A 27,500-nucleotide genomic window follows, 5' to 3' on the forward strand; every position below is an offset into this window, starting at 1 on the left:
CTCTGCATGCTGGGAGTGATTGGTGCATGCTGGGAATTGTTTGAGTGAAGGAGTGCGTGTGTTGTGGAGAGTTAGATATTCACAACTTTCTTTCGGTTTGTTATTTCTTGGTGGCATTTATTTGGTTTTCTTCTGTGCATGATTAAGGTTATTATTATTATTATTATTTTTTATTTTTTTGTGGTAGAATTAAGTATTTTGTTTTTTCGTATCGAAATTACCCTGATTTTGGCGGGGATGGCAGCCCGATTGGGGATGCCGTCCCTGTCACTTCGGCACGGCTTTAGGTGTGTTACTGAAGCTGCTGTCACGGTAGAGGAATTTCTGGTCGCCGTAGGAGAGAAGGTAGGCTATGAGAATATTACTTATGCATCCCGGATGAATAAAGCTGTGGTGGTATTTCTTAAAGAAGAGTGTCTGGTTGATCGTATGGTTGAGCATGGCGTACTTCTTAAAGGAATGTTTATTCAAGTTACGCCGCTTTTTTCTCCGTCAACAAGGGTAACGATTTCAAATGTACCACCGTTTATTCCAAATGAGCTATTGGAGCGCGAGTTATTGCGCTTTGGGAAGTTCGCCAGTTCAATTAAGGTTGTCCCGTTGGGTTGCAAACACCCGGCGTTGAAACAGGTAATGTCATTTCGGCGACAGGTGTTTATGTTTTTGGACTCACCGGAGCAGACTTTAGAGTTATCGTTTAAAATCAAGTATGACAATAGAATGTATATGGTTTATGCTAGTACGGGTAGTCAACGGTGTTTTGAGTGTGGGGATGTTGGTCATAAGCGATATGCTTGCCCGAAAAGGGAGAAGGCAGAGGGAGGGGCACAGGTGGTCATCGTAACGCCTGGGCCCACTGATGTAGGGAGAGGTGAGCTGACAGCGGTAGAGCAGCTACAAGCACCTGTTGCTGAGGAACAAGTTATCCGTGTTGAGGGCACGGGATTGCAACTTGTATTAGAAGGAAATGTTATGTTACAGAAAAGTATTGTTGTAGAAGGTAAGGATGTATCTGAAGAGCCAGTTCCTCAGACTGGTGAGCAGGTGCCCAGTATGAGTGCTGGGGTAAAGGAGGAGGTTCATGTGGAGCTAGGCTCCCAGGGAGTGGAGGAGATCCCTATTATGAGTGCTGGGGTTCATGTGGAGCTAGGCTCCCAGGTAGTGGAGGAGATGCCCACTACGAGTGCTGGGTTTCATGTGGAGCTAGGCTCCCAGTTAGTGGAGGAGATGCCCAGATGCTGGGTTTCATGTGGAGCACTCCCAGGTAGTGGAGGAGATGCCCACTACGAGTGCTGGGGTTCATGTGGAGCTAGGCTCCCAGTTAGTGGAGGAGATGCCCACTATGAGTGCTGGGGTTAATGTGGAGCTAGGCTCCCAGGTAGTGGAGGAGATGCCCACTACGAGTGCTGGGGTTAATGTGGAGCTAGGCTCCCAGTTAGTGGAGGAGATGCCCACTATGAGTAGTGATGTTCAGGTGGGGCTAGTCTCCCAGGTAGTGGAGGAGATGCCTGGTACGAGTGATGAGGTGCAAGTGGGGAGTGTTGAAAGGGATGTGGTAGAGGGAGTCAGTTGTCTGTGGTCTCAGCTGAGGATCAGGAGAATGATATGGAGATCTCTTCAGATATGACAGCTGCTGGTGATGACTCAGTTTATGATCTAGAGGAGGTAAATGAGTTTCTGGATCAGACTTTTGGGAAATCTGTCAAATTGGCAGATTATTTTGATGTTGATAAGTTTGTGAGGTCAGCTGTGATGTTACAGAAGACGGTGGGGTTAGACCAGCTGAGTGAGAAGAAGCGGTTTCGCTTGAGGAAATTTGTTACTGCTGTTGCTGCAGCAAAAGGTGGTGGGAAACGTAGTCAGGTTAAGAGAAGAAAAAAAAATAATGATGATGATCATGCTTCATAGGGTGTCTTTTTTCTCGTTTGTTTCTCTATGGTTTCTTCTGCTTTTCTTTTCTCTTTTCTATATGGAAGTACTAAGGGTAGGTTCTCTTAATATTAATGGGGGAAGGGACAGGAATAAGAGGGCTTGGGTATTAGAAGTAATAAAACAGAAAAGACTTAATGTAGTTTTCCTACAGGAGACACATAGTGATGAGGAAAATGAGGTTGACTGGGGTATGTGGTGGGAGGGGCAGCATGTACTCAGTCATGGTACTAATTTCAGTGCTGGGGTGGCAATTTGTTTTCCTCAGGCTTAGGGGTGACTGTGGTATCTACAACAGAGATTGTCAAGGGTCGGGTTTTATTGGTCAAGGTGGATGTTATGGGATTTTCGTTTGTTTTTTGAATGTTTATGCTCCTAATGAGGGTACAGAGCGTATTGCTGTTTTTGATCAAATAAAGGAAACCTTAAGACCGTGTGACCAAGAGGGGTGTATGGTTTTAGGGGGTGACTGGAATTGTACAGTGGATTTTACTGTTGATCGCACCGCTGAAGAACCTCACCTGCGGTCAGCCATTTGCCTGTCTGGCCTATTACATGAGTTTGAGCTTTCTGATGTGTGGAGAGTTAGAAATGCAAAAGTTAGGCAGTACACATGGCTAAAAATTAATGAAGGTTGTGTCAGTGCAGCAAGGTTAGACAGGTTGTATGTATCTGATCACTACTGTAGTAGGGTTGGAAAGTGTGCCATTACTCCTGTGGGTTTCTCTGATCATCATATTGTTACTGTTGATATTCACTTGTCCTGTCCACGAAGGTCATCGCCTTACTGGTATTTTAATGTTAAATTGTTACATGATGTCATGTTTTGTGACAGGTTTTTGTTGTTTTGGGAAAAATGGAGGGTTATAAAGGGGAATTTTGAGTCCTTGAGACAATGGTGGGAGGTTGGGAAGGCCCAAATACGAGTATTTTGTCAACAGTATACTGCTCTGTCTCAAATTGAAGTTAAAGAGACTATCAAGGCCCTTGAACAGGACATCAAGTTTATTGAATTGAAGCTGCTCACTCAGAACGACCCTGGACTAGTCATGAATTTACAGGACAAGAGACATGAACTGAGGTCGTTTCTGCATGAAAGAGTGAAGGGTGCCTTGATTAGGTCTCGTTTCGCTTCCCTTAAGGATATGGATGCTCCTAGTGCTTTTTTTTTTAACCTGGGACAGTCGACGTTTCAAAGAAAACAGATGGTCTGCCTTCGTCTCCCTGATGGGAAGGTGACCACGAATGATATTGAAATGCGTCAACATGCCGTGGATTTCTACTCGTCTCTTTATAAGGCGGAGGATTGTGACTCTCTGTGTACTGAACAGTTGTTACATGGTCTTCCTCAATTGGGACCTGAGCAGAGAGTCGCTTTGGACTCTGACATTACATTGCAGGAGCTGTCCACAGCAGTTATGCAGCTCTCAACAGGCCGAGCCCCTGGCATCGATGGTTTACCATCTGAGTTTTATAAGCACTTTTGGGGGTCTATTGGGGAGGATTTTTATGAAGTGCTGTGTGAATCTTTTCATGAGGGTTCTCTTCCTGTATCCTGTCAACGTGCGGTGCTTTCACTGTTGCCAAAAAGGGGGATTTGGCTCTCATAAAAAATTGGAGACCTGTTGCTTTGCTGTGCGCAGAATACAAAATTGTTTCGAAATGTCTCTCAAATAGGTTGAAAGAGTATCTGGGAGTGTTGATCCACAAGGACCAGTCCTACTGTGTACCGGATCGCTCTATTGTTGACAATTTGTTTATGATAAGAGATGTTTTAGACATTTGTAAACTACCTGATGTAAATGTGGGTTTACTTTCATTGGATCAGGAGAAGGCTTTTGATCGTGTGGACCATCACTACTTGTTTAAAACGATGAAAGCCTTTGGGTTTGGGGATGTTTTTCTGTCTTGGGTGAATTTACTGTATGCTGGAGCCTCGTGTATGGTGAAGGTGGGTGGTGGTTTAAGTTGCCCCATCCCTGTCCAAAGGGGCATCAGGCAGGGATGTCCAATTTCAGGGCAGTTATATAGTCTGGCGATTGAACCAATGCTTTGTTTTTTAAGAGCGAAGCTTACTGGTTTCTCTGTGCCAGGTGTGATGAAGGGTCCCACGATAGCACTGTCTGCGTATGCAGATGACGTGATAGTTTTTATTACAGGGGGTGAGGATGTTAAGGTTCTTTTAAACACTTTAAAGGTGTATGAGGGGGCCTCCTCAGCTAGAGTCAATTGGGGAAAGAGTGAAGCTCTGTGGGCAGGTCAGCTTCAGATGGGGTCCACTCCACGGTTACCAGGGGGGCTTCAGTGGGGCAGAGAAGGGATGAAGACTTTGGGGGTTTTTCTAGGCTCCGATGTCTTTCAGAAAAGAACTGGGATGGTGTAGTGGAGAAAGTGTGTGCTAGACTGTCAAGGTGGAAATGGGTGTTGCCCCAGCTGTCTTATAGGGGACGGGTCCTGGTAGCTAATAATCTTGCTGCTTCTACCTTGTGGCACAGACTAATGATTTTACAGCCACCAAAGGGTCTGATACAAGAGCTTCAGAGGACCCTTGTCAATTTCTTCTGGTCTGGACAACACTGGATTAAAGCTGCAGCCCTGTACCTGCCACTGCACGAGGGTGGGCAAGGCCTGGTGGACATTTCCTCTAGGATCACGGCTTTCCGGCTCCAAGCTGCCCAGAGATTGTTGTACAGAGACTGTTCGAGCTGGGTTGAAACAGCCTACATATTGATGAGGAGAGCGGGTTGTTTGGGCTTAGACAGGCATCTTTTCCTCTTAAAACTGGAGGGGGGTGATTTGACTGGCCTGACTCCATTTTATGAGTCTGTTATGCAGGCTTGGAGAGTCTTTGTCAAGTCCCGTAAGGCCTGCACGCCACCAGGGATGTGGCTTTTTGAAGAGCCTCTTTTTCATAACACTGCCATCCAGTCCCGTGTTTTGGGTTCAGCTAGCCTACGTTCATGCCTGTTAGGCGTGGGGTGTACCAAGCTGGGCCATCTGATGCGGAGCAGGAGCAGTTCGTTGGAGGAGCTGGGAGAAAGAGCAGGGATCCGATCATCTCGCCTACTGAGGAAGGTTGTCGCTGAGGTCTGTGAATCCTTGCCAGAGCTTCATCTGCAGTATGTGACTGACACTTCCAATTCAGATCGGTGGAAGGAGGGTCTGGATTATGTGTTCCCTGCACTGATTGTTAGTGCTGCGATGGGGGCATTTGAAGAGGACGTGGGGATGCTGCTTTCCTTCGATACCCCGGAGCTGGGGGAGTTCAAGGAGGTGGGAAAGAAGGCCATATACAGAACATGTGTAAAGGTGTCCCATGCCTCTTCCCTGGAAGGGGTAAAATCGACGAGGTGGGCGGATGTGCTTGGTCCAAGTGCCTCTCCAAAAGGCTGTTGGCGATCATTATATAAACTGCCTATTGATAAGAGGACAGCTGACCTCCAATGGAGGATAATACATGGAGCTATAGCCACCAACATGCATCTGGTACACCTGGATCCTACTGTTGAAGAGGGGTGTCCATTCTGTGCTGAGTCTGAATCTCTGGCACATCTGTTTTTACTGTGTCCCAGGTTGGTTGGGATAATTGACCTGATCACTGATTGGTTCTCAACGTTGGGAGAGGTTTTTTCTTCCCAACTGTATATATTTGGGCCAAAGTACAGGTTCAGTCAAAAGGGTGTAGTTGTGTTGCTTAATTTTGTGTTAGGGGCAGCAAAATTAGCGATATGGAAGACCCGAAAGAATAGTATTCGGGGACAGGGGTCTGTGGATGTGGTGGGAATGCTGGAGGGAATGTTGGCAGCAAGACTAAGGGTTGAGTTTTCCTATTATAAACTTGTCAACAACATCGATCTGTTTTTGAGTATATGGGGCATTCAGAGGCTGTTGTGTTTAGTTACTGTGGAGGAGGAATTGGAGTTGTGTTTTTAATTGATGTGTAACTGTGGTTTTGTATGAGTATTTATTGTGTGGTGGGCCCCCAGACCCAATAAAGAGTATTTAAAACTCAAACTCTCTCCCCCTCCCTCTCTCTCCTTCCATACCTTCTGTTGTGGCTCCAGCAGTGACTGTATCTTCTTGAGGTGGTAGCTGATGGCTTTCCTCAGGTCCTTCTCTCTCATGTTACTGAGCAGAGTGGGTGAGATGAAGCTGTCCAGACCAAACTCTTTCCTGTCACAGTACACACAGGAGACAATATGTGTGTGTGTGTGTCTGTGTGTGTGTGTGAACGATCTGTGTATTATGTTGTTTGTGCACGTGTGTGTGTGTGTGTGTGTGTGGGTGGGTGTGTGGGTGGGTGTGTGTGTGTGTGACTCACGTGATGCTCCTGATAGAGGTCCGGGTGGAGCCTATACTGTTCAGTCTCTCGTGCATGTGCAGGGCAGCCAGACGCAGTGCAGTGTTACACTTCATCTCCACCGCAAACCTCTCCTGTAGAACGTCCCCGACGCTCTGACAACACACACACACACACACACCAAAGAATGACACACACGAGGAAGACGTGTTCTTTCCTTCACCATAAATCATTCCCTGAAAACCCTGATTCTGTCACCCGAAGGTGACGACAACCATCGCCAAGGGAAGATGTTTAGGGGGTGAGGATGTTTTGTCGACACAGCAGGCAGCTATATCAGTCCACTAATACAGGACTACTAAAGGCCAACCTTATTTTAATTTCAGATTTTTTTGTACACTTTTATGAATACATTTTTAAAATTGTGATTCATCAGGGGGTGCTGCAGCCCCCTCAGTACCACTACTTCCTGTGGCTATGCACTCTAGTCTTTTAAAGCAAACACTGCTCGCCTGAATGCAAGCTGGACAGGTTCTCGTGGCTATAGGTACAGGTGAAAGTACAGGCTGACTAGTTACAGGCACCGAACATGGTCGTCTAGGCCTGCAGGTAGATGTGGCTCACCTGCAGGAAGAGGTACTCGAAGGCGGTGGGGTCTTCCTGTAGCAGCTCCAGGGGGTCTCTGGGAATGAAACACACCCTGAACAGACACCTGTAGTCATGGCTGCTGTTCTCCTTCTTCTGCACCACCTGGAGACACAAGGTCACATAGAGGTGAATAGTCTGAGCTTCTTAGTGACAGACTGCACTGGCTGGACAGGCTGAGGCTGTGTGTCTGTCTCCTCACCCTGTGTATGAACTCGTCCTCGTGCAGCAGCAGTAGCTTGGTGATGCTGTACTGCTGTTCCAGCACCAGAGCAAAGTACTCAATGCAGCGGATAGACAACTTGTCCTTCAGAGTCACAACGATGTCCTGCAACAACGAAACAACAGCATATCTCCGTCAACTAACACCAGGTAAGGTATTTTGCAAAGGTGGCCTGACAAATGAATACTTCTGTTTGCGCTAATGGGGAAGTGAGTCATGCAGACAGCACAGGTTTACAAGCACGAGTGATTCTACGGCATCAAATCAGAACATTTGTAGGTAAATGTAATACGTGTTATATCCGTACTTTGACAGTGGTGGTAGTGTCAAACTTGAAGGCCTTGGTCTGTCCGTTCTCCAGATACACCTTCAGAACATTGGGAAGGAACAGAAGAGAGTTCCCCTGCAGGAAAAAAAATAGAGGATGAGAGAATGAGAGAGAATGAGAGAGAGAGAATGAGAGAGAGAGATAATGAGAACGAGAGAGAGACAGCGATAGAATGAGGGAGAGAGCAAGAGAGAGAGCAAGAAAATGAGAGAGAGCAAGAGAGAGAGAGAGCAAGATAATGAGAGAGAGAGAGCAAGAGAATGAGAGAGAGCGAGAGAATGAGACAGAGAGCGAGAGAATGAGACAGAGAGCGAGAATGAGACAGAGAGCGAGAGAATGAGACAGAGAGCGAGAGAATGAGACAGAGAGCGAGAGAATGAGACAGAGCGAAAGAGAGAGAGGGAGAGAGAGAATGAGAGAGAGAGAGAGAGCGATAGAATGAGAGTGAGAGAGAGAGGGAGAGATAGAGAGAGAGAGAGAGAGAGAGAGCGAGAGATATGAGAGCGAGAGAGAGAGAGAGAGAGAGCGAGAGAGTGAGAGAATGAGAGAGAGAGAGAGAGCAAGAGAATGAGAGAGAGAGAGAGAGAGAATGAGACAGAGAGCGAGAGAATATGAGAGAGAGAGAGAGAGAGACAGAGACAGAGAGAGAGAGAGAGAGAGACAGAGAGAGAGAGAGAGCGAGAGAGAGAGCGAGAGAGAGAGCGAGAGAATATGAGAGAGAGAGAGAGAGAGAGAGAGATGAGACAGAGAGCGAGAGAATATGAGAGAGAGAGAGAGAGAGATAGAGGGTCCTGACCTGAGTGTGACCGTTGACAACCACTTCCTCTGCAAAGCGTACTTTGATCGGGTTACTCCTCAGACGAGCCCTCTTCTCTGCCGACATGATGGACGACTTAGGACCCTGACACAATGAGAAACACCATTATGTCATCACACACACACACACACACACACACACACACACACACACACACACACACACACACACACACACACACACACACACACACACACACACACACACACACACACACACACTTACTGTCATGTTCCTTAGGATTGTCATTGTGACAAAGTCCTCCAAGTCCCTAAAGAAACACAGAGACCAGATGTTTCTGTCCAGCGGTCACGTAAACATTTACATTTGACATTTGACCTGACTGACTTAGCGTTTGACCTGTCTCACCCTCAAACTCACACACACAATCACACAGACATTATGAAAGTATGCTTTCAGAACTGGAAGGGAGTCCTTGTCCCAGTAACTTGTATGTACTCTCTAATCTAGTGAGCATATAGAGACTGAGAACCAGAGAGAGATAACAGTGAGGAACAAAAAGAATAAAAAGAGAGAAAACAGAGTAAGGAGGAGAGGGAGAGATAACAGTGAGGAACAAAAAGAAATAAAAAGAGAGAAAATAGAGTAAGGAGGAGAGGGAGATATAACAGTGAGGAACAAAGAGAATAAAAAGAGAGAAAACAGAGTAAGGAGGAGAGGGAGAGATAACAGTGAGGAACAAAGATAAAAGAGAGAAAACAGTAAGGAGGAACAAAGAGAATAAAAAGAGAGAAAACAGAGTAAGGAGGAGAGGGAGAGATAACAGTGAGGAACAAAGAGAATAAAAATAGAGAAAACAGAGTAAGGAGGAGAGGGAGAGATAACAGTGAGGAACAGCGGGAAAGAAGAGAGAGATAACAGTGAGGAAGAGAGGGAATAAAGAGAGAGATAACCGTGAGGAACAGCGGGAATAAAGAGAGAGATAACAGTGAGGAAGAGAGGGAATAAAGAGAGAGATAACTGTGAGGAACAGAGGGAATAAAGAGAGATAACAGTGAGGAACAGAGGGAATAAAGAGAGAGATAACAGTGAGGAACAGAGGGAATAAAGAGAGAGATAACAGTGAGGAACAGAGGGAATAAAGAGGGGATAACAGTGAGGAAGAGAGGAAATAAAGAGAGAGATAACCGTGAGGAACAGAGGGTATAAAGAGAGAGATAACAATGATGAACAGCAGGAATAAAGAAAGAGATAACAGTGAGGAACAGAGGGAATAAAGAGAGCGATGTCAGTGAGGAACAGAGGGAATAAAGAGAGAGATAACAGTGAGGAACAGAGGGAATAAAGAGAGAGATAACAGTGAGGAACAGAGGGAATAAAGAGAGAGATAACAGTGAGGAACAGCGGGAATAAAGAGAGAGATAACAGTGAGGAACAGCGGGAATAAAGAGAGAGATAAAGAGAGAGATAACAGTGAGGAACAGAGGGAATAAAGAGAGAGAGTGAGGAACAGAGGGAATAAAGAGAGCGATAACAGTGAGGAACAGAGGGAATAAAGAGAGAGAAAAACAGTAAAGAGGAGATAACAGTGAGGAACAGAGGGAATAAAGAGAGAGATAACAGTGAGGAACAGAGAATAAAGAGGAATAAAGAGGAACAGAATAAAGATAACAGTGAGGAACAGAGGGAATAAAGAGAGAGATAACAGTGAGGAACAGAGGAAATTAAGAGAGATAACAGTGAGGAACAGAGGGAATAAAGAGAGAGATAACAGTGAGGAACAGAGGGAATAAAGAGAGAGATAACAGTGAGGAACAGAGGGAATAAAGAGAGAGATAACAGTGAGGAACAGAGGGAATAAAGAGAGAGATAACAGTGAGGAACAGAGGGAATAAAGAGAGAGATAACAGTGAGGAACAGAGGGAATAAAGAGAGAGATAACAGTGAGGAACAGAGGGAATAAAGAGAGAGATAACAGTGAGGAACAGAGGGAATAAAGAGAGAGATAACAGTGAGGAACAGAGGGAATAAAGAGAGAGATAACAGTGAGGAACAGAGGGAATAAAGAGAGAGATAACAGTGAGGAACAGAGGGAGATAACAGTGAGGAACAGAGGGAATAAAGAGAGAGATAACAGTGGGAATAAAGAGAGAGATAACAGTGGGGAACAGAGGGAATAAAGAGAGAAATAACCATGAGGAACAGAGGGAATAAAGAGAGAGATAACAGTGAGGAACAGAGGAAATTAAGAGAGATAACAGTGAGGAACAGCGGGAATAAAGAGAGAGATAACAGTGAGGAACAGAGGGAATAAAGAGAGAGATAACAGAGAGGAACAGAGGGAATAAAGAGAGAGATAACAGTGAGGAACAGAGGGAATAAAGAGAGAGATAACAGTGAGGAACAGAGGGAATAAAGAGAGAGATAACAGTGAGGAACAGAGGGAATAAAGAGAGAGATAACAGTGAGGAACAGATGGAATAAAGAGAAAGATAACAGTGAGGAACAGAGGGAATAAAGAGAGAGATATCAATGAGGAACAGAGGGAATAAAGAGAGAGATAACAGTGAGGAACAGAGGGAATAAAGAGAGAGATAACAGTGAGGAACAGAGGGAATAAAGAGAGAGATAACAGTGAGGAACAGAGGGAATAAAGAGAGAGATAACAGTGAGGAACAGCAGGAATAAAGAGAGAGATAACAGTGAGGAACAGAGGGAATAAAGAGAGAGATAACAGTGAGGAACAGAGGGAATAAAGAGAGAGATAACAGTGAGGAACAGAGGGAATAAAGAGAGAGATAACAGTGAGGAACAGAGGGAATAAAGAGAGAGATAACAGTGAGGAACAGAATAAAGAGAATAAAGAACAGAGGGAATAAAGAGAGAGATAACAGTGAGGAACAGAGGGAATTAAAGAGAGAGATAACAGTGAGGAACAGAGGGAATAAAGAGAGATAACAGTGAGGAAGAGAGGGAATAAAGAGAGAGATAACAGTGAGGAACAGTGGGAATAAAGAGAGAGATAACAGTGAGGAACAGAGAAGAGAGGGAATAAAGAGAGAACAGATAACAGTGAGGAACAGGAACAGGGAATAAAGAGAGAGATAACAGTGAGGAACAGAGGGAATAAAGAGAGAGATAACAGTGAAACAGTGAGAAGAAACAGTGAGGAACAGAATAAAGAGGAGAGATAACAGTGAGGAACAGAGGGAATAAAGAGAGAGATAACAGTGAGGAACAGAGGGAATAAAGAGAGAGATAACAGTGAGGAACAGAGGGAATAAAGAGAGAGATAACAGTGAGGAACAGAGGGAATAAAGAGAGAGATAACAGTGAGGAACAGAAGGAATAAAGAGAGATAATAGTGAGGAACAGAGGGATTAAAGAGAGAGATCACAGTGAGGAACAGAGGGAATAAAGAGAGAGATAACCGTGAGGAACAGAGGGAATTAAGAGAGAGATAACAGTGAGGAACAGCGGGAATAAAGAGAGAGATAACAGTGAGGAAGAGAGGGAATAAAGAGAGAGATAACAGTGAGGAACAGAGGGAATAAAGAGAGAGATAACAGTGAGGAACAGAGGGAATAAAGAGAGAGATAACAGTGAGGAACAGAGGGAATAAAGAGAGATAACAGAGGAACAGAGGGAATAAAGAGAGAGATAACAGTGAGGAACAGAGGGAATAAAGAGAGAGAGATAACAGTGAGGAACAGCGGGAATGAAGAGAGAGATAACAGTGAGGAACAGAGGGAATAAAGAGAGAGATAACAGTGAGGAAGAGAGGGAATAAAGAGAGAGATAACCGTGAGGAACAGAGGGAATAAAGAGAGAAATAACAGTGAGGAACCGAGGGAATAAAGAGAGAGAGATAACAGTGAGGAACAGAGGGAATAAAGAGAGAAATAACAGTGAGGAACCGAGGGAATAAAGAGAGAGAGATAACAGTGAGGAACAGCGGGAATAAAGAGAGAGATAACAGTGAGGAACAGAGGGAATAAAGAGAGAGATAACCGTGAGAAACAGAGGGAATAAAGAGAGAGATAACTGTGAGGAACAGAGGGAATAAAGAGAGAGATAACAGTGAGGAACAGAGAGAATTAAGAGAGAGATAACAGTGAGGAACAGCGGGAATAAAGAGAGAGATAACAGTGAGGAACAGAGGGAATTAAGAGAGAGAGATAACAGTGAGGAACAGAGGGAATAAAGAGAGAGATAACAGTGAGGAACAGAGAGAATTAAGAGAGAGATAACAGTGAGGAACAGCGGGAATAAAGAGAGAGATAACAGTGAGGAACAGCGGGAATAAAGAGAGAGATAACAGTGAGGAACAGAGGGAATTAAGAGAGAGAGATAACAGTGAGGAACAGAGGGAATAAAGAGAGAGATAACAGTGAGGAACAGAGAGAATTAAGAGAGAGATAACAGTGAGGAACAGCGGGAATAAAGAGAGAGATAACAGTGAGGAACAGAGGGAATTAAGAGAGAGATAACAGCGTTAGTTACCTGGTGATGTCTTGCAGCTGTTCATAGCTGAGATGGTCCACCAGCAGGTCATTCATCTGTAACACCTGGTCTCCAGGGTACAGTATCCCATCTGCTGGGCCTCCTACACACACAGAGGACAAAAAGTTATATAGTTCAACACAGTCACATGTGCTTACAGTAGCTCCTCTGGGGAGGCATACGAGGGTTAACATTATTCTGGGTCCTTGCCAACCTCTCCGCCAGTCTCTCTTACAGTCTCTCTGACAGTCTCTCTGCCAGCCTCTCTGACAGCCTCTCTGACAGCCTCTCTGCCAGCCTCTCTGACAGCCTCTTTGCCAGCCTCTCTGCCAGTCTCTCTGCCAGCCTCTCTGACAGTCTCTCTGCCAGCCTCTCTGACAGCCTCTCTGCCAGCCTCTCTGACAGCCTCTCTGACAGCCTCTCTGACAGCCTCTCTGACAGCCTCTCTGACAGCCTCTCTGACAGCCTCTCTGACAGTCTCTCTGACAGCCTCTCTGACAGTCTCTCTGACAGTCTCTCTGACAGCCTCTCTGACAGTCTCTCTGACAGCCTCTCTGACAGTCTCTCTGACAGCCTCTCTGACAGCCTCTCTGACAGTCTCTCTGCTAGCCTCTCTGACAGCCTCTCTGCCAGGCTCTCTGACAGGCTCTCTGCCAGCCTCTCTGACAGCCTCTCTGACAGCCTCTCTGACAGTCTCTCTGCCAGTCTCTCTGACAGCCTCTCTGACAGCCTCTCTGACAGCCTCTCTGACAGTCTCTCTGACAGTCTCTCTGCCAGTCTCTCTGACAGGCTCTCTGCCAGCCTCTCTGACAGCCTCTCTGACAGTCTCTCTGCCAGCCTCTCTGACAGCCTCTCTGACAGCCTCTCTGACAGTCTCTCTGACAGTCTCTCTGCCAGTCTCTCTGCCAGCCTCTCTGACAGCCTCTCTGACAGCCTCTCTGACAGTCTCTCTGACAGTCTCTCTGCCAGTCTCTCTGACAGTCTCTCTGCCAGCCTCTCTGACAGCCTCTCTGACAGCCTCTCTGACAGTCTCTCTGACAGTCTCTCTGCCAGTCTCTCTGACAGCCTCTCTGACAGTCTCTCTGCCAGCCTCTCTGACAGTCTCTCTGACAGCCTCTCTGCCAGCCTCTCTGACAGTCTCTCTGACAGCCTCTCTGCCAGTCTCTCTGCCAGTCTCTCTGACAGCCTCTCTGCCAGTCTCTCTGACAGCCTCTCTGACAGGCTCTCTGCCAGTCTCCCTGCTTTCTCTGGTTGGTTATTTATACTCATGTGTCTTCAGGCCAGAGAGCAGGACTGAGGCACAGCAGTTACTCTGCTGCCCACTCTCTCCACAGACACACACACACACACATACACACACACACACCCTCCGCCTGCCCAGCAAAGCCCTGTCCCTGATCCCACTCTACTAACCACTGACAGCATATGGCACTATCACACACACGCACACACACACACACACACACACACACACACACACACACACACACACACACACACACACACACACACAGTCTTGCGCAGCTAACCTTGCGAGGACATACAATTCAGTCTCATTCAACATCCTATTTTCCTTAACCCCTAACCCTAACCCCAAAACCTGACGTTAACCCTAACCCTGACCCTATATCCTTACCCTAAAACTAACCCTCGCTCCTAACCCTAACCCTAAACCGAATTCTAACCTTAACCCTAAACCTAATTCTAACCTCAACCCTAAACCTAATTCTAACCTTAACCCTAAACCTAATTCTAACCTTAACCCTAAACCCACTACAAATAGCATTTGACCTCGTGGGGACGAACAAAATGTCCCCAGTTGGTTTCACAATGTCAGGTCTGCCAACCCCCTGCTGTGCTTTCGTGCCAGCACTGCCAATACACTGATCCAATAGCCTGATCCAATACCCTGATCCAATACCCTGATCCCTACAGCTCCACTCTCTCTCCTTTTCTCTCTACCCTTCCTCCCGTCACACTCTCATCTCACTGCCTCACGCTCCTCCCTCTCTTTTACCCACCATCTCTCTCTCTAACTCTTTCTTTCTCTCTCTCTCTTGCTCTCCCTCTCTGTCTCCCCTTCCTTTCTCCCCCCCTCCCTCTCTGTCTCCCCTTCCTTTCTCCCTCCCTCCCTCCCTCCCTCCTGTCTCCCTCTCTGTCTCTCCCTCTCTCTGTCCCCCCTTCTCTCTCCCTCTCTCTGTCCCCCCCTCTCTCTCCATCTCTCTGTCTCCCCCTCTCCATCTCCCTCCCCCTCTGTCTCCCCCCTCTCTCTCCCCCTCTCTCTCTCCCTCCCTCTCTCCCCCCCTCTCTCCCTCCCCCTCTGTCTTCCCCTCTCTCTCTCTCCTCTCCTCCCTCTCTGTCTCCCCCTCTCTCTCTCCCTCCCTCCCTCCCTCTCTGTCTTCCCCTCTCTCTCTCTCTCCTCCCTCCCTCCCTCTCTCTCTGTCTCCCCCTCTCTCTCTCCCTCCCTCTCTGTCTCCCCCTCTCTCTCCCTCTCTCTGTCCCCCCCTCTCTCCCTCTCTCTGTCCCCCCCTCTCTCTCCATCTCTCTGTCTCCCCCCTCTATCTCCCTCCTCCTGTCTTCCCCTCCCTCTCTCTCTCCTCCCCCCCTCTCCTCCCTCCCTCTCTGTCTCCCCCCTCTCTCCCCCTCCCTCTCTGTCTCCCCCTCTCTCTCTCCCTCCCTCTCTGTCTTCCCCTCTCCTCTCTCTCTCCCTCCCTCTCCCCCTCTCTCTCTCCCTCCCTCTCTGTCTCCCCCTCTCTCTCCCTCCCTCTCTGTCTCCCCCTCTCTCTCCTCTCTCTCTGTCTCCTCCCTCTCTCTTTCTCTCACTCCCCCTCTCACTTCCCCTCTCTCTCCCTCCCTCCCTCTCTGTCTCCCCCTCTCCCTCTCTGTCTCCCCCTCTCTCTCCCTCCCTCTCTCCCTCCCCCTCTCTCTCCCTCCCCCTCTCTCTCCCTCCCTCTCTGTCTCCCCCTCTCTCTCCCTCCCCCTCTGTCTCCCCCCTCTCTCTTTCTCTCACTCCCCCTCTCACTTCCCCTCTCTCTCTCTGCAGCAAGTTGTGATTATTGGGCCGGGGGCAGCAGGGTACTTCTCAGGGTATTGATCAGGGTATTGGTCAGGGTATTGATCAGGGTATTGGTCAGGGTATTGATCAGTAGATTCTACAGAGAGGAAAGAAACACACAGCTCAGCAAGGTGTGTGTGTGTGTTAATGTGTGTGTCCAACTAAATGAAGAGTGAACAAATCTAAAAAGGATGAGCAAGTGGCTCTGTTGTTTCACTGTTGGCACGGTGCCTGGCATTCTAAATGCCAGGAGAGGGTTGGTGTGTGTGCGTACGCACACATGTGTGTGTGCATGTGTTTGTGTGTGCCTAAATCTGTCTTGCTGTGGGCGAGTCTACTGCAGCATGATGAAGCAGGTGGCCACATTTCAGAGAGAGCGTTCACTCTCTCGCTCTCTCAGACACACACACGCACGGCGTACCTGCAGCCACGTCCCTGACCAGCAGAGGGTGCTGTTTGGAGAGGGAGAACCCATGACCGCTGGAGTCCAACACCGGGTCTCTGACGATCTGAACCGTTAGCCTCACCGGGAAGTTCTGACTGGTCACGCTGCCAGACCGGTTGGACCTCCCATCCCCAAGGATCCGCTCTCTGAGAGGTCAAACAGGGGTTAAATAGGGGTTAGAGGTCAGGGGTTATTGGGAGTGGCAGAGCAGCTGGTGTGATACTATGTGAGTAAAGTATTTGTGTAAAACATTGAATTAGATTCACGACAGAGGGCTAAAGGCATCCCCTTCTATCTCTGTCAGCTGTTTCTGACGTGTTTACTAGCATGACTAACAGGTGGCCCGTCCACACACCTCATTCTATTGTGGGACTGCAAACCTCTTGACATCAAACCTCTGTAGGTTTCTCTGTCTGTGAGTTCCTCTATCTGTGAATGTGTGTTCCTCTATCTGTGAATGTGAGTTCCTCTATCTGTGAATGTGTGTTCCTCTATCTGTGAATGCATATGCCTCTCATGTGTTGATACTGTACCTGCTGAGTGATTCGCGGGTGCGTCTGATCAACGTCCCCACCACCTGCTGCACCCGGGTGGCCCTACGGCTACGAGACAGAGACCGACTCCTACTCCTCTCTTTCTCCTCCATTTAACTACACAGACAGACAGACAGACAGACAGACAGACAGACAGACAGACAGACAGACAGACAGACAGACAGACAGACAGACAGACAGAGACAGACAGACAGACAGACAGAGAGAGAGAGAGAGAGAGGGGGAATAAAATGGAAAACTTAGTCAGTTGCACACAACTGAAATATGTGTTTCACATTTTATCCATCACCTCTAAATCAGAGAGCTGCAGCGGGCTGCCTTAGTTTACATCACCAGTTGTTGTTAACCGCCTTGCTCAATGGCAGATTTCTCCACCTTGCCGGTTCTGGGATTCGAACCAGCAACCTTTCAGTTACTGGCTCAACACTCTTACACTCGCCCAGTGGTCAGATGAAGCAGATGCTAAACTACAGGAAACTACAGCAAACTATTACAGACTACAAAGGAAAGCACAGCTGCGAGCTGCCCAATGACAAGAGCCTACCAGATGAGCTAAATCACTTCTATGCCCGCTTCAAGGCAAGCAAAACTGAGGCATACATGAGAGCATCAGCTGTTCCAGACGACTGTGTGATCACGCTCTCCGTAGCCGACGTGAGTAAGACTTTTAAACAGGTCAACATTCACAAGGCTGCAGGGCCAGACGGATTACCAGGACGTGTGCTCCAGGCATGTGCTGACCAACTGGCAGGTGTCTTCACTGACATTTTCAACATGTCCCTGATTGAGTCTGTAATACCAACATGTTTCAAACAGACCACCATAGTCCCTGTGCCCAAGAACACAAAGGCAACCTGCTTAAATGACTACAGACCCGTAGCACTTGCGTCCGTAGCCATGAAGTGCTTTGAAAGGTTGGTAATGGCTCATATCAACACCATTATCCCAGAAACCCTAGACCCACCCCAATTTGCATACCACCCAAACAGATCCACAGATGATGCAATCTCTATTGGATTCCACACTGCCCTTTCCCACGTGGACAAAAGGAACACCTATGTGAGAATGCTATTCATTGACTACAGCTCAGCGTTCAACACCATAGTACGCTCAAAGCTCATCACTAAGCTAAGGATCCTGGGACTAAACACCTCCCTCTGCAACTGGATCCTGGATTTCCTGACGGCCCGCCCCCAGGTGGTGAGGGTAGGTGGCAACACATCTGCCTTGCTGATCCTCAACACTGGAGCCCCACAGGGGTGCGTGCTCAGTCCCCTCCTGTACTCCCTGTTCACCCATGACTGCATGGCCAGGCACGACTCCAACACCATCATTAAGTTTGCAGACGACACAACAGTGGTAGATCCACAGATGATGCCTGATCACCGATAATGACGAGACAGCCTATAGGGAGGAGGTCAGAGACCTGGCCGGGTGGTGCCAGAATAACAACCTCTCCCTAAACGAAACCAAGACTAAGGAGATGATAGTGGACTACAGGAAAAGGAGGACCAAGCACGCCCCCATTCTCATTGACAGGGCTGTAGAGGAGCATCACCAACAAACAAGAATGATCCAAACAATCCAAGACAGTCGTGAAGAGGTCACAACAAAGCCTATTCCCCCTCAAGAAACATTAAAGATTTGGCATGGGTCCTCAGATCCTCAAAAGGTTCTATAGCTGCAATATCGATTGCATCACTGCCTGGTACGGCAATTGCTCGGCCTCCGACCGCAAGGCACTACAGAGGGTAGTGCGTACGGCCCAGTACATCACTGGGGCCAAGCTGCCTGCCATCCAGGACCTCTACACCAGGCGGTGTCAGAGGAAGGCCCTAAAAATTGTCAAAGATCCCAGCCACCCCAGTCATAGACTGTTCTCTCTACTACCGCATGGCAAGCGATACCGGAATGCCAAGTCTAGGACAAAAAGGCTTCTCAGCAGTTTTTACCCCCAAGCCATAAGACTCCTGAACAGGTAATCAAATGGCTACCTGGACTATTTGCATTGTGTCGTCCCCCCCCACGAACCCCTCTTTTAACCTGCTGCTACTCTCTGTTTATCATATATGCATAGTCACTTTAACTACACAATACAAACTACCTCAATTGGCCTGACCACCCAGAGCTCCCGCACATTGGCTAACCGGGATATCTGCACTGTGTCCCACCACCCAACAACACCTCTTTAAACTACTGCTACTCTCTGTTCATCATATATGCATAGTCACTTTAACTACACAATACATACTACCTCAATTGGCCTGACCACCCAGAGCTCCCGCACATTGGCTAACCGGGATATCTGCACTGTGTCCCACCACCCACCAACCCCTCTTTTACGCTACCGCTACTCTCTGTTCATCATATATGCATAGTCACTTTAACCATATCTACATGTACATACTACCTCAATCAGCCTGACTAACCGGTGTCTGTATGTAGCCTCGCTACTTTTATAGCCTCGCTACTGTATATAGCCTGTCTTTTTACTGTTGTTTTATTTCTTTACTTACCTATTGTTTACCTAATACCTTTTTTGCACTACTGGTTAGAGCCTGTATTCGGCACACATAACAAATAAACTTTGATTTGATTTGATTTGACTAGGCTACCTGCCACCACAGAAGCAGAAAGGGAAGACAGACAAAAAGGTATTGTTGAAATGGGAACCAGAGAAGGATGGAAGACAGAGCTTAGTGTTGTGTTTGACTACAATTATGTTAGTAGCAGATCTGTATCTTGTGTTGTTTGGGAGGAGGGAGTCAGAAGGGTATTCAACTCTACAGTCACAAGGCCAAACACGTCACACACAACAAGATGTGACACATAGGACAACCACAATTTTAGGACACGCTTTTAGGACATTTAATAAGGAACAAACACGCACATACACATTACGCACGGACGCACACACACACACACACACACACAGACACACACACACAGACACACAGACACACACACACAGACACACAGACACACACACACACACACACACACAGACACACACACACAGACACACAGACACACACACAGACACACACACACAGACACACAGACACACACACACACACACGCACACGCACACACACGCACACACACAGACACTACTTGTCTCTGTGTTTATCGCGACTGACAACTTTGCAGCAGTGCACTTTCTGTTCAGCCTTCCCTTTATGCAGATATGCGGGTGGCTGGGATTGAGTGATGAAGGGATGTTAAGAAACAGGGGGAGGGAGAGTGGAGGGGGTTCGTTATGTTTTAATCAAATCCCTGAGAAGTGTGCTCAGCATTCGCTCGGTCTGACCACAACTCATAGCCAACACCACCTCGCAACACTGTTTCCTCCCCAACAGCCAATCAATAGCCCTCCTCGTCTCGGCCACATTCATCCTCTGATAATTCACTGACAGGCTTTATCTGAGGTTTCTGACAGTCTGGGTTCCGTCTGGGTTCAGTACGATGCTAAAATTGGACATAGACAGACAAGGTCTGGGTAAACTGAATTTAAATTGCAACCTTAATTCAAATCAGTCCATTGTTAATTTGTTGACATCCATGCTTTATTGACTGTCTCTAATGTTAGCACTCAATAAAGAAAAGATCTAGGTTGACCATCAGCACTGTAATTAATGGATGGGATCAATCTGTGAGGTGAATGAACATCCCCTGCAATCCTGCTGCTAGCATGCTGCACAGCAGGAGAGACAGAGACAATTGAGAGAAATAACATTTGAATTGAATTGAATAGAGAGAGAAAATTGAATTGAGCAGAGAGAACGCGAGAGAGAGAGAGAGAGAGAGAGAAGCAGAGACAGTGTTGCCCTAGAGCACACAAAAAACTATACATACCTTGGCCTAAACATCAGCGCCACAGGTAACTTCCACAAAGCTGTGAACGATCTGAGAGACAAGGCAAGAAGGGCATTCTATGCCATCAAAAGGAACATACATTTCAACATACCAATTAGGATTTGGCTAAAAATACTTGAATCAGTCATAGAGCCCATTGCCCTTTATGGTTGTGAGGTCTTGGGTCCGCTCACCAACCAAGACTTCACAAAATGGGACAAACACCAAATTGAGACTCTGCACGCAGAATTCTGCAAAAATATCCTCCGTGTACAACGTAGAACACCAAATAATGCATGCAGAGCAGAATTAGGCCGATACCCACTAATTATCAAAATCCAGAAAAGAGCCGTTAAATTCTATAACCACCTAAAAGGAAGCAAATCCCAAACCTTCCACAACAAAGCCATCATCTACAGAGAGATAAACCTGGCGAAGAGTCCCCTAAGCAAGCTGGTCCTGGGGCTCTGTTCACAAACACAAACACACCCTACAGAGCCCCAGGACAGCAGCACATTTAGACCCAACCAAATCATGAGAAAACAAAAAGATAATTACTTGACACATTGGAAAGAATTAACAAAAAAACAGAGCAAACTAGAATGCTATTTGGCCCTACACAGAGAGTACACAGCGGCAGAATACCTGACCACTGTGACTGACCCAAAATTAAGGACATCTTTGACTATGTACAGACTTAGCGAGCATAGCCTTGCTATTGAGAAAGGCCGCCGTAGGCAGACATGGCTTTCAAGAGAAGACAGGCTATGTGCTCACTGCCCACAAAATGAGGTGGAAACTGAGCTGCACTTCCTAACCTCCTGCCCAATGTATGACCATATTAGAGAGACATATTTCCCTCAGATTACACAGATCCACAAAGAATTCAAAAACAAATCCAATTTTGAAAAACTCCCATATCTACTGGGTGAAATTCCACAGTGTGCCATCACAGCAGCAAGATTTGCGACCTGTTGCCACGAGAAAAGGGCAACCAGTGAAGAACACACATCTTTGTAAATACAACCCATATCTATGCTTATTTATTTTATCTTGTGTCCTTTACCATTTGTACATTGTTAAAACACTGTATATATATATACAATATGACATTTGTAATGTCTTTATTGTTTTGAAACTTCTGTATGTGTGATGTTTACTGTTAATTTTTATTGTTTATTTCACTTTATATATTCACTTTATATATTATCTACCTCACTTGCTTTGGCAATGTTAACACATGTTTCCCATGCCAATAAAGCCCTTGAATTTAATTGAATTGAATTGAGAGAAGCAGAGACCGAGAGAGACAGAGACAGAGACAGAGACAGAGACAGAGAGAGAGAGAGAGAGAGAGAGAGAGAGAACCAATTGCTCTATATAGCAGTGAAGTATGGGGTCCAATCTCTAATAATGAATTTACCAAATGGGACAAACATCCAATCGAAATACTGCATGCAGGGTTTTGCAAGACTGTATTGCAAGTGCAAAGAAAAACTCCAAATAAAGCATGTAGAGCAGAATTGGGCCAAAACCCTCTTCATTCGAATAGAAAAAAGAGCCATCACATTTTACAACCATCTAAAAACAAGTGGCCCCAAAACATTCCATCACACAGCTCTACAATGTCAAGAGATGAAACAAGAGAAGAGTCCCCTCAGCCAGCTGGTTCTGAGGCTCAGTTCACCAACCCAAACCAACCCCATAGAGCCTCAGGACAACACTCAGAAAATCTAACCCAACCAAATCATCACAAAACAAAAATAAAAATATATCACCTATTGGTAAGACACCACAAAAAATCAAAGTAAACTTCAATGCTATTTGGCTGTAAACAGACAGTACATGGTGGCAGACTATCTGACCACTGTGACTGATAGAAAACTGAGGATAACATTGACTATGTACAGACTCAGTGAGCACAGTCTGGCTATAGAGACCGGTCGTCACAGACAAACCTGGCTGCCCAGAGAGGACAGGCTGTGCTCACTCTGCTCCAGGGGAGAGGTAGAGACAGAGCTGCGTTTCCTATTACACTGTGACAAATACTCAGACCTAAGAGAATATTTCTTTCCCAAAATTATAATTCAATACAAAAAATTTGAAACTATAAGAGATGAAGAAAAAATCTAATATATATTGGGTGAAAAGCCCAAATGTGCAGTTTTGGCAGCCAAATGTGTGTCGTCCTGCCACAACCTGAGGGACAGCCAGTGAAAAGTGCAAAGTAATGTCGATTATATTTCCCTTCTTGTTTTTGTTTTGTCTTTCATACCATGTCATGTGTCTTCTCAGTCATGTTGACACTGGTCTACTTGTTATGTACTTGAGTGAAGACCCAAAAGCGGTTTTAACAGAAAACAGAGTTCTTTAATGAAAAACAGGAATGGCATAAATCCTCTTCCAACGTAGTCAATGGAACAAAAAGAACGTGAGTATAATGCAGGATGCACCTGCCAGGCAGACTCCGACAGGATAGGACAAGGTGGAAGCAAACGGGACGACAGCTTGCTTCTGGCATCAAAAACACAAACAAGAATCAGACACTGAAAGTAGCAGGAACAGAGAGAGAAATAGAGACCTAATCAGAGGGGAATAGAGAACAGGTGGGAAAGAGTGAATGAGCTAGTTAGGGGAGATGTAGAACAGCTGAAGAATGAGAGACAGAGAAGGTAACCTAAAAAGACCAGCAGAGAGAGACAGAGTGAAGAGAAAGGACAGGAACAGACATAACAAGACATGACAGTACCCCCCCACTCACCGAGCGCCTCCTGGCGCACTCGAGGAGGAAACCTGGCGGCAACGGAGGAAATCATCGATCAGCGAACGGTCCAGCACGTCCCGAGAGGGAACCAACTCCTCTCCTCAGGACCGTACCCCTCCCAATCCACTAGGTACTGATGACCACGGCCCCGAGGGCGCATGTCCAAAATCTTACGAAGATGGGTGCGCCCTCGACAAGGATGGGGGGGGAGGGACGAGCGGGCGCGAAGAACGGGCTTAACACAGGAGACATGGAAGACCGGGTGACGCGACGAAGATATCGCACTGCGACAGGATTAATGACCTGAGAAATACGGAACGGACCAATGAACCGCGGGGCCAACTTGCGAGAAGCTGTCTTAAGGGGAAGGTTCTGAGTGGAGAGCCATACTCTCTGACCGCAACAATATCTAGGACTCTTGGTCCTACGCTTTTGGCCCTCACAGTCTGCGCCCTATTACGGCAAAGTGCCGACCTGACCCCCTTCCAGGTGCGCTCGCAACGCTGGACAAAAGCCTGAGCGGAGGGGACGCAGGACTCGGCGAGCTGAGAAGAGAACAGCGGAGGCTGGTACCCGAGGCTACTCTGAAAAGGGGATAGACCGGTAGCAGACGAGGGAAGCGAGTTGTGGGCGTACTCTGCCCAGGGGAGCTGTTCTGACCAAGACGCAGGGTTACGAAAAGAAAGACTGCGTAAAATGCGACCAACAGTCTGATTGGCCCGTTCGTACAGCCCCAATCAAACGGCAAAACTCCCTCCAAAATTGAGACGTGAACTGCGGGCCTCTGTCGGAAACGACGTCAGACGGAAGGCCATGAATTCGGAAAACATTCTCGATAATGATCTGAGCCGTCTCCTTAGCAGAAGGGAGCTTATCGAGAGGAATGAAATGAGCCGCCTTAGAGAATCTATCGACAACCGTAAGAATAACTGTCTTCCCCGCTGATGAAGGCAGTCCGGTGATAAAATCTAAAGCGATGTGAGACCACGGTCGAGAGGGAATGGGAAGCGGTCTGAGACGGCCGGCAGGAGGAGAGTTCCCAGATTTAGTCTGCGCGCAGACCGAACAAGCGGCGACAAATCGACGCGCGTCACGTTCCCGAGTGGGCCACCAGAAACGCTGGCGAATGGACAGCGTGTGGCGGCTAACTTGGCAGAGTGGGCCCACTGAAGAACGGCCGGACGGTAGGAACGGGAACGAACAGAAGGTTCCTAGGACAAGCTCGCGACGGAGTGTGATGCTTGCTTTACCTGCCCCTCAATTCCCCAGACAGTCAACCCGACAACACGCCCGTCAGGAGAATCCCCTCGGGGTCGGTGGAGACCTCAGAAGAACTGAAGAGACGAGATAAAGCATCAGGCTTGGTGTTTTTTGAGCCCGGACGATAAGAAATAACAAACTCGAAACGAGCGAAAAACAGAGCCCAACGAGCCTGACGCGCATTAAGTCGTTTGGCTGAACGGATGTACTCAAGGTTCCTATGGTCAGTCCAAACGACAAAAGGAACGGTCGCCCCCTCCAACCACTGTCGCCATTCGCCTAGGGCTAAGCGGATGGCGAGCAGTTCGCGATTACCAACATCATAGTTACGTTCTGACGGCGATAAGCGATGAGAGAAAACGCGCAAGGATGGACCTTGCCGTCAGAGAGAGAGCGCTGAGAAAGAATGGCTCCCACGCCCACCTCTGACGCGTCAACCTCAACAACAAACTGACTAGAGATGTCAGGTGTAACAAGAATAGGTGCGGATGTAAAACGATTCTTAAGAAGATCAAAAGCTCCCTGGGCGGAAACGGACCACTTAAAGCACGTCTTAACAGAAGTAAGGGCTGTGAGGGGAGCTGCCACCTGACCGAAGTTACGGATGAAACGACGATGAAATTAGCGAAGCCCAGAAAGCGCTGCAGCTCGGACAGCCAGTGACTTAGGAAAGTAATCAATGACAGCCTGGACCTTAGCGGGATCCATCTTAATGCCCTCAGCGGAAATAACGGAACCGAGAAAAGGGACAGAGGCGGCATGAAAAGTGCACTTCTCAGCCTTCACATAAAGACAGTTCTCCAAAAGGCGCTGGAGGACGCGTCTTTCACGTGCTGAACATGAATCGAGAGAGACGGTGAAAAAATCAGGATATCGTCCATGTAAACGAAAACAAAAATGTTCAGCATGTCTCTCAGGACGTCGTTAACTAGTGCCTGAAAGACAGCTGGAGCGTTAACGAGGCCGAAAGGAAGAACCCGGTATTCAAAGTGCCCTAACGGAGTGTTAAACGCCGTCTTCCACTCGTCCCCCTCCCTGATGCGCACGAGATGGTAGGCGTTACGAAGGTCCAATTTGGTGAAAAACCTGGCTCCCTGCAGGATCTCGAAGGCTGAAGACATAAGAGGAAGCGGATAACGATTCTTAACTGTTATGTCATTCAGCCTCGATAATCCACGCATGGGCGCAGGGACCCGTCCTTCTTCTGAACAAAAAAAACCCCGCTCCGGCGGGAGAGGAGGAGGAGACTATGGTACCGGCGTCGAGCGAAACCGACAAATAATCCTCGAGAGCCTTACGTTCGGGAGCCGACAGAGAGTATAATCTACCCCGGGGGAGTAGTTCCCGGAAGAAGATCAATACTACAGTCATACGACCGGTGTGGAGGGAGAGAAGTGGCCTTGGAACGACTGAACACCGTTCGTGATACTCCTCCGGCACCCCTGTCAAATCGCCAGGCTCCTCCTGTGAAGAAGAGACAGAGGAAACAGGAGGGATAGCAGACATTAAACAGGTCACATGACAAGAAACATTCCAGGATAGGATAGTATTACTAGACCAATTAATAGAAGGGTTATGGCGCACTAGCCAGGGATGACCCAAAACAACAGGTGTAAAAGGTGAACGAAAAATTAAAAAAGAAATGGTTTCGCTATGATTACCAGAGACAGTGAGGGTTAAAGGCAGCGTCTCACGCTGAATCTTGGGGAAGAACTACCATCTAAAGCGAACAAGGCCGTGGGCTCCCCTAACTGTCTGAGAGGAATGTCATGTTCCCGAGCCCAGGTCTCGTCCATAAAACAGCCCTCCGCCCCAGAGTCTATCAAGGCACTGCAGGAAGCAGATGAACCGGGCCAGCGGAGATGGACCGGAAAGGTAGTGCGTGATCCAGAAGGAGAGGCCTGAGTTTGCGCTCACCAGTAGCCCTCCTCTTACTGATGAGCTCTGGCTTTTACTGGACATGAGGTGACAAAATGACCAGCGGAGCCGCAGTAGAGACAGAGGCGACAGTGATTCTCCGTTCCTTCTCCTTGGCCGAGATGCGGATACCCCCAGCTGCATAGGCTCAGCATCCGAGCCGGCGGAGGAGGGTGGCAGTGATGCGGCAGGTGGCAGTGATGTGGAGAGGGGAGCAACGGAGAACGCGAGCTCCTTTCCACGAGCTCGGCGACGAAGATCAAACCGTCGCTCTATGCGAATAGCGAGAGCTATTAAGGAGTCCAGACTGGAAGGAACCTCCCGGGAGAGGATCTCATCCTTAACCTCGACGAGGAGACCCTCCAGAAAACGAGCGAGCAAAGCCGGCTCGTTCCAGTCACTAGAGGCAGCGAGAGTGCGAAACTCAATAGAATAATCCGTTATGGATCGATTCCCCTGACATAGGGAAGACAGGGCCCTGGAAGCCTCCTCCCCAAAAACACTCACGCGCCCGTCCGGTAAGGAGAGAAATGACGTAGGCGATGCGGGCTGCGCTCCTGGAGTAAGTGTTGGGCTGAAGAGAGAACACCACATCACACTGAGTGAGGAATGAGCGGCACTCAGTGGGCTCCCCAGAGTAACACGGCGGGTTGTTGATCCTGGGCTCCGGAGACTCGGAAACCCTGGAAGTGGGCGGTGGATCGAGGTGGAGTTGGTGAACCTGTCTTGTGAGGTCGGAGACTTGGACGGCCAGGGTCTCAACGGCATGTCGAGCAGCAGACAATTCCTCCTCGTGTCTGCCTAGCATCGCTCCCTGGATCTCGACGGCGGAGTGAAAAGGGTCCGGAGCCGCTGGGTCCATTCTTGGTCTGATTCTTCTGTTATGTAGAAGACCCAAAGCGGTTTTAACAGAAAACAGAGTTCTTTAATGAAAAACAGGAATG

At 47.6% G+C, this 27,500-nt stretch overlaps 1 protein-coding gene across 1 annotated transcript in view; it reads right to left on the bottom strand.

Annotated features, from left to right (window-relative positions):
• Nucleotides 1-27,500, bottom strand: part of LOC135544985 (uncharacterized) — a 56,145-nt gene that overhangs the window by 7,847 nt on the left and 20,798 nt on the right. Inside the window, 10 exon segments of the mRNA XM_064972663.1 lie at nucleotides 5,976-6,102; nucleotides 6,251-6,384; nucleotides 6,854-6,979; nucleotides 7,077-7,202; nucleotides 7,405-7,500; nucleotides 8,222-8,326; nucleotides 8,468-8,513; nucleotides 12,707-12,809; nucleotides 16,183-16,352; nucleotides 16,740-16,856. Coding sequence (XP_064828735.1) covers nucleotides 5,976-6,102; nucleotides 6,251-6,384; nucleotides 6,854-6,979; nucleotides 7,077-7,202; nucleotides 7,405-7,500; nucleotides 8,222-8,326; nucleotides 8,468-8,513; nucleotides 12,707-12,809; nucleotides 16,183-16,352; nucleotides 16,740-16,852 — 1,146 coding nt within the window. The 5' untranslated portion in view covers nucleotides 16,853-16,856.

Source organism: Oncorhynchus masou, chromosome 9 (assembly GCF_036934945.1).
Source record: "Oncorhynchus masou masou isolate Uvic2021 chromosome 9, UVic_Omas_1.1, whole genome shotgun sequence".
Lineage (NCBI taxonomy): Eukaryota > Metazoa > Chordata > Actinopteri > Salmoniformes > Salmonidae > Oncorhynchus > Oncorhynchus masou.